This window comes from Stigmatopora nigra, chromosome 2 (assembly GCF_051989575.1).
Source record: "Stigmatopora nigra isolate UIUO_SnigA chromosome 2, RoL_Snig_1.1, whole genome shotgun sequence".
NCBI lineage: Eukaryota > Metazoa > Chordata > Actinopteri > Syngnathiformes > Syngnathidae > Stigmatopora > Stigmatopora nigra.
In genome coordinates, this window is record NC_135509.1 from 15,582,422 (window position 1) to 15,590,225 (window position 7,804).

Consider the following 7,804-nt stretch of genomic DNA (forward strand, 5'->3'; position numbering starts at 1 on the left):
GTAATTGCGAGTAAACATGCGTCGTACGGTGTTTGTACGTTTTTTGGGGGGTTTGTACGGGGAATCATAATCGTTTATAAGGACAGTTAATGGCAGAGGTTGACAGGTATGGGATAGGTTCCAGCACCCCTGCATCCCTAGTGAAGATAAAGTGGTTCAGAAAATGATTAATTAATTAATTAATTAATTAGGTAAAATGTAGATCTGAGAAGATTGGGAATACAGTAATCCCTTGAATATCGAGGCTTCAACTTTCAAGGCTTCACTACATCACAGATTTTTTTCGGGGGAAAAAAATAAAATAAAATTGTCACAGGACCAAATGGTCAGTAGTTCGATTCCAGGTGATGAATACCCACTCTCAAAAATACCCATAGGAAAGCCCTGAACTCTAGTGGGTTGGCAGTACCTTATATGGCTGCAGAACTGTTGGTGACTAATGGCTACTAAAGTGGTTTGAGAATGGTATAAATGTCCGATATTCTCCATTTTGGTGTAACACGGGGGACTGGCCTAAAAACGCCCTTACAACATTGTTTCATTGCTCAATTTTTTTTTTATATAATCTCTGACAGGGCTACTTCAATACTGTGCTCAGCATGAAAAAATGTAACAAACTGAAGCAGCAACTCTTGCACTCAAAAGCAGGCATTCTTTATCAACGTGCTTGGAAAATTACATAGACTTGCTTAATTGGGCAGAACATTTTCTGTTCATTGCAAAAATTGACATTATGATCTATGTCAGTGATGTTTCAAGAAAGGCTGAACGAGGAGCTGCTCTTTTGTTTGAGGGCATAAGATCCATAGTTGATGAGTGTATCCAATTTGAAGTGCTTTCTTCTATTCACTATATATAAAGCTTACTTAAGCAAACAAGGCAAAAGAGGGTCCAAGTTGAAATTTTTCTTCTTCTGGTTTGAGTCCAGCAATCATAAAATTTGCCACTCGAATCAATCAGGGTTCTAGTCCCTATAACTCGAGTTCCAGCTGTCTGGCAAAATGTCTAAGGAGTCTTTATATGACCTAAAACAACCCCCGACCTTGTCTTGGTGAATAACAAAGAGGGTCTTGATCAATGATAAATATTCCTAATGATGGCGTTTCCCGTGACACCGTTCTGCTGGAAAACTGCTGGTGGCACCATACTAACAAGTCTCACATGTTTCAAGGCGGCTCTGGGGTATTGGCCGTTGTTGCTGATCACGGTGGAGGTCACAGTCAAGGGGGGCCGGTAGAGCACAGGCGGAGGTCTGATGACCATCATAGGGCGAGGGGAGTTCACGGCGTAGGAATACAGATTGACAGGTGACACGGGAGTTGGGGTCATTGCAGGGACTGAAAACATGGGACTTGGGTTCATTGCAGGGACTGGAAACATGGGACTTGGGTTCATTGCAGTGACAGGTGACATGGGACTTGGGTTCATTGCAGTGACAGGTGACATGGGACTTGGGTTCATTGCAGTGACAGGTGACATGGGACTTGGGTTCATTGCAGTGACAGGTGACATGGGACTTGGGTTCATTGCAGTGACAGGTGACATGGGACTTGCGTTCATTGCGGTGACAGGTGACATGGGAGTTGGGTTCATTGGAGTGACTGGAAACATGGAAGTTGGGTTCATTGGAGTTACTGGAAACATGGGAGTTGGGTTCATTGGAGTGACTGTTGACACGGAAGTTGGGGTCATTGCAGTGACTGTTGACATGGAAGTTGGGGTCATTGCAGTGACTGTTGACATGGAAGTTGGGGTCATTGCAGTGACTGTTGACATGGAAGTTGGGGTCATTGCAGTGACTGTTGACATGGAAGTTGGGGTCATTGCAGTGATTGGTGAATTGTCAGCAGTGTACATGTCAAATGACGATTGGCGGTCCAGATTCAAACTGGAAAGAGGTTCGTCAGTCTCAACTGTATTTGCTCTTTCCAACGAAGCGGGATTGGAACTGTGAATAGGAGCGTCGAAAGAATGGCTCCTCCATCCATATTTTAACGGCACCTTTGGGTATTGGAGAGGCATGGGGTGGTCACAATCTTTTGCTCTGTGTTGGGCTGCCATGGCCCTCAGGCCGTCATTTATGGTGTTGCCTTGGTCGATCTGCAGCGCCAGGGAGAGCAGCTGGATGTTCTCTGTGAGCTTCTGGTTGATTTCTTGGAATGTCGACTCGTGAGAACTGGATTTCAAGAAGCTGACAATCTTCTTGGTTTTGGAAAAGTGGCTCATGAACTCTATGGCCTGCAACAGACTTTGATGAAATTTCTCCAGGGCAACCTTGATGTCAGATGAGATGTTTTCAGGCCGCTTCTCGAGGCTCTGCACCATTTTCTCCAAAGTGCACACACGTTCACCCACTTTCTGACACTTGTCCTTGTTGGATTTTGCCGTATTTACCATTTTGTACACCTCTATGCATAAGGTGAGGATAGTCTCGATAGTTGTGAAGGCCAGCTGAAACACAACAATTGCACAAATACTTAACACTTCACATAAATCCTTTGAATCTCAAAGACAAACATGACTCATGAAAGACACCAGATTAAGTCAATTGGATATTTATGGATCTAACAGCAGGAAATGTTGATTTTTGCGCCACTCCATTAAACACAAATGCTTGAAACAAATACACCCAAGCGTGTCATGAAAAATGCATTGATACTCACGTCAGCCATGTTGATGTTCACCTGCCAATCAAATCAATTCACTTGTCACAAATAAAGATTGATAATAATACAAATATTTTTATAACATATCAGAGCCACATGTTTACTTACAATTTCAATTCATTGCGTGGGTAAAATTGCCTTTCTTGTATTACCCTCCCATTGCAACAAATTTAAATCCTAACCCATAAATGTTTTACTGCAAAGTATTTGCTGTAAATAAAATAATTCCGTAAGGGCGTCGCCTAGGGAGTGAGCTGTTTTTTGTTCTTTTTACCTGCTTGTACAGTACAGAAGTAAAAAAACAAAAATATAATTTTAAGATAATAAGTTTTACTTTTTCTTGTTAATTTAAGAGTTATCTCGTCGAACATACATATACACACAAACACACACATTATTTATATATATATATATATATATATATATATATATATATATATATATATATATATATATATATATATATATATATATATATATATATATATATATATATATATATATATATATATATATATATATATATATATATATATATATATATATATATATATATATATATATATATATATATATATATATATATATATATATATATATATATATATATATATATATATATATATATATATATATATATATATATATATATATATATATATATATATATATATATATGTATATATATATATACACATACATACACACATACATACACACATACATATATACAAAAACAATTTGAAATTGTATCTTTCTATGCCTCTGAAAAGGTGGTCAGTCGTATCAAATGCTTTTAAGTTAAATTAAGACAGATAAGACATCGGAAAAAAATTATTGTAGCTTGGCAAACTGGTAAGTTCGGCTCTAGCAAAACATTTATGGTAGTCATTATTTATTACACAAAAAGTTTTAAACCCTTAGATGAGCTAACCGAATCAATCAAACATCAAGGCCCCGAAATAAAACAAAATAAAGTCAATAATAACAAATAATTTTCACCTTGTTCTTGTAGTAGTCAACACTTATTGGAGTCTTCTGTGTGAATGAGTTCTTGGCACAGCTTACTAAAAAGTCCCAACCCTATCTGCGTCAAACTAAAGTGAAAGCAAATTTTAAATTTTGGTGGGTTAAGAGTCTTATGTAACTGTTGAAGTTCTTTTTTTGGGGGTGCAGAATCCAAAAGTGTTTCTTTATCTATATATATATATATATATATATATTTATATATCTATATAACTATATATCTAATATCTATATATAAGCTGTGGAGGAAAAAAAACTTAACTTTGATTTTGGAAAAAGCATGCCAATTAAAGTGTCAATCTGATTCAAATTAAAGTCAAATTGTTCAATAATAATGATAAAAATGAAACCTGCCACGTACTAATGGGAAATTTCTTCACACCAAAAAGAGTGTAACAGTGAAATGAAAATACACAACAACAAATTGGAAAATTAAACACGTGTTTTGACACGGTATATTTCCATGTCTACATCCGCATTCTATTGTAAGAACCTTGCAAAACATAGCTATTGAATAGCTTGAAATGTGCCGCATTTTCTGCTCTGTTCCATTTCCCCATACCAAGTGCGGTTCAAGCTACCACTGAGCAAACCAGTTTCTCCTCCCATCAGATGACTAAGGAGTTGAATATTCCGTCATTCATTTTCTGAACACATTTATCCTCACAAGGTCTGCTGGAGCCTATCCTAGCTGGGGTTCGAGGTGGGGGGGGGGGGGGGGACACCCTGAATTGGTGGGCAACCAATCGCAGGTCACAAAGAGACAGACAACCATTCACGCTCAAAGTCATATCTCCATAATTCCACATAGGTGGACCGACCTGGATTCAAGCCCAGTACTTGAAGGTCTTTGTCCTCCATCATTCTTGGAGTGATCGTATTGAAACCTAGTGGCATGGCATGGGTCATTATGGATTGATCTTTAAAGCTAAACAAGGCTAATTAACCAATTGCTGAATTATTGTGTCTTTCAGGTCTGAGCAAGCCAGAACATGTTAACAGCCAAAGCTGAAATTCTCTACAAGGGCAACGCTGTCTTAAAAATGTGAGTTGATCCCTGGTGGTTCCTCACGTTGTAGAGTTTGCATGTTTTCCCTGGGTTTGCGTGGGTTTTCTCCAGGTTTCCTCCCTCATCCCAAAAACATGCATGGCAAGCTGTTTGAACACACGTGTGAGCGTGAATGGATATGCGTCTCCTCGTGCGCTGCGATTGGCTGTCCAGTGGCCACCAATTCAGGGTGTCCCCCGCCCCGTGCCCATAGGTAGCTGGGATAGACTCCAGCACACCCGACGACTCTTGTGAGGATAAGCAGTTCAGAGAATGAATGAATGAGTTTAAACTTTGTCCAAGAACTACATCTCCCATCTTAAAAAAACAGATTTCACCCCAATATATCTCACTGATGACTTTTTTTTCCGTTTTTTATAGAAAAAAAATACATAGAGGTGTATATAAGGTAAACATGTTATTTTGAACGGGAGATTGTAATTTGACTTTTTAATTGAGTAGGGTGGGCTCAATTTGTGATATAATCTATAGGTGAAAAATATATCGCTTTCTTGTAAAATCTGGGAATATGTAAGCGTAATAATATTTAAAATTTATTGGAAGTTGGAAACAATATTGTTTTCCAGAATGAGATTTCTACAATTTTTTGGGGGGCCTTTTTTTTTTTTAGTTGTCGCTATCACGCAGAAAATTATTCGATTTACAGGCATGTTGTGAGTAAGGAGTATTAAATGACGGGGCCGTTGAGCAAAAAAAGTTAAAGAGCAAGTGAGAAAATCAACAGCTCTCAGCTTTGGGGCCAAAGAGGCTCTGGAGAAAGCGTAGCTGCAAATAACCCGCTAGCACCACCAGACCGCTGAGAGCGACAGAGCAGCAATTGACACGGCGTTGACTGGACACCAACAGAAACTCGTCGGCACCGTGCCGCATGCGCCCCGAGTTGTAGTGGCGGAACATGTGAAAAACGGCGTTCTCCACGCGCAGCGACGATGCCTGCAAGCAAACGTTAAAACAGTTTGGAGTCACTCAGATATCGATATTTGAAGTCAACTAGTGTTATCAAATGGTGAAATGCTCTCAAAAATTTGGAAATAGGGATTGGCATTGCGCCAATTCGTTTGTATTTTCTTCCTCGAATTAGGCAGTCATTTTCTTACGTGTCCTAGATTTGATAGATGTAAAGACACAAATCCAGATGAGAACTTGTGAATACTAATTGTACAAATATGCATATGCATTTCACACAGTCAGTCCACTTGAATTTTTTACCATTTTGTAAATGAGTTGGCACAATGTTACAAATACAATGGAAGAAACGGCTAAATGGAGCAAAATATTATCCTCTTAATGCCCAAATCATGACATATCCCTTTCTCTTTTGCACTCACTGGCTACTACTGACAACACTAGATATCCTATCCATTATGACTGGGAATTCGGTCAAAATGGATCGGACGTCAAGCACAAGCATTCACAGTCAGTCTTCCCAATGAATTGGACATCTATCGCCATCAATTCATCCACTTCTTTTTGAATATAATTAAATATTATTAAAAGTAGTAAAATAATTGCTAATGTGGAAAACATTAGCAATTATTTTTTGTTTTTTAATGTCCAAAATTGTGTATCAACTTTTCAATAGAATTCCAATGTGGTGATCCCTGTCCCTGAATAGATTAATACTACACATTCATCCATTTATTTCTTATTCTTTTTAAACGCAAAGCAAAAATGTAATGTCTCATATTTGGATTGGCAGTGACGAACCTCGATGATGCTCAATGTGTCGTTGAGTTTCTTGATGGCGGCGACCTTCTCGTCTCCCTTTTCTTGTTTTGGAGGTGCGTGGTCATAGTAAACGCCAAAACTGAGAGAAACTTGCATGTTGCCGAAACGGTTGTGGAAGTTACTGAAACACATCTGGTAGAAACCTGAACCACACAGATAAGCACATTAATTTGACCAAAACACATTAAAACCTTTATTTTCCTTCAGAAAATCGGTATAAATATTGAATGGTGTGTTTGTGCGACCTAGGTGGGGCAGCGTACCGGTCTCTTTGACGTCCAGCTCAATTTGTCCGTCTGCGTCGTCGACGGTGGAAACCAGTAGGCCACTGGGCGCGTTGACCGTGACCGACAAGTGGCGGTCGTGTCCCACACCCGTCACCCACTGCACCTGAAACCGCACAAAGCACAAAGCAGTTATACTAAGGGTGGGAACCTCCCGATACAATTTGCGATAGAAGGCTTACAATCAACTCCCTACGACGGCAATTCAACAATGATTGATCCACAAATCAGAAAATCAATCTATGTTGTTCCATGATACAGCTATTTGAGTAAAACTAGCCATTTCCAAATAGAAAAATAACAGATTTTGCATTGTCGTGGAAAATATGTCAAAACATCTTCCTCTAAGACTACAAGCACATTTACGATGTAATTTCTGGAAATAAATTCAGCAACATTCTAATGTAGCAACATATTTTTAAACGAATTAGTCTTTTGTTTACTCAATGTCCGACCTTGAAAAATGATGCCCATGACAACCAATACATTTAGACTGAGAGGGGCCGAATGAATGAATGTTCAATTTTGATAGCACCTTTTTTGAAACAATACATCAATAACATATCGATATATACGCATTGTCACAAGCTACAGTAGCGACAAACAAACACATGGACCTTGGGTTGAATCATGTCCTAGTAATGACAACAATTCTGGTTCAGGGTTACTAGCGTGCTCGCATGATCTCACCACAAAGTTGAGGTAGAACTTCTCTCCATGGTGAGCGAAGTGCCAGACGCAGTCCGTCCCGGCTGCGGCCAGGACCATCGCAAAGTCGTACTGGTCGGCGCCCCAGAAGAGCTCTTGGTCCGTCATGTTGGGGTGGGGGTTGCCCAGCGGGCCTCCTTGGGCACCCAGGAACCCAATCAAGGTCACTGACAACAGTAAGTGGCCGAAAGCGTGGCGCTTCATCTTCAACTGATGAGGAGCACCCACTTCCCGGCGGACAATTATTAACCGCATGGGAATGCTGGTGAGGCTTGCAGCTGCTCCAGCGTGATAACAACAAAGTACTACAGCCAGGAAGGTGC

General features: G+C 39.6%; 1 protein-coding gene across 2 annotated transcripts; it reads right to left on the bottom strand.

Moving 5' to 3' along the window:
• Positions 1 to 632: 632 nt before the first annotated feature.
• LOC144209544 (transmembrane emp24 domain-containing protein 6-like) lies at positions 633 to 7,736 on the bottom strand. 2 transcript variants are annotated; one of them, XM_077735934.1, is made up of 6 exons: positions 7,464 to 7,736; positions 6,753 to 6,879; positions 6,469 to 6,632; positions 3,669 to 5,694; positions 2,664 to 2,684; positions 633 to 2,451 (listed from the first exon to the last, which is right to left on the bottom strand). In XM_077735934.1, exons 1-4 carry the CDS (start codon positions 7,734 to 7,736, stop codon positions 5,479 to 5,481), a joined length of 780 nt encoding a protein of 259 aa, XP_077592060.1. In that variant the 3' UTR covers positions 633 to 2,451; positions 2,664 to 2,684; positions 3,669 to 5,478. The 2 variants fall into 2 exon arrangements, with proteins under 2 accessions (XP_077592060.1, XP_077592053.1); XM_077735927.1 differs by lacking the exons at positions 6,469 to 6,632; positions 6,753 to 6,879; positions 7,464 to 7,736 and having other exon boundaries at positions 3,669 to 5,474.
• Positions 7,737 to 7,804: the final 68 nt, after the last annotated feature.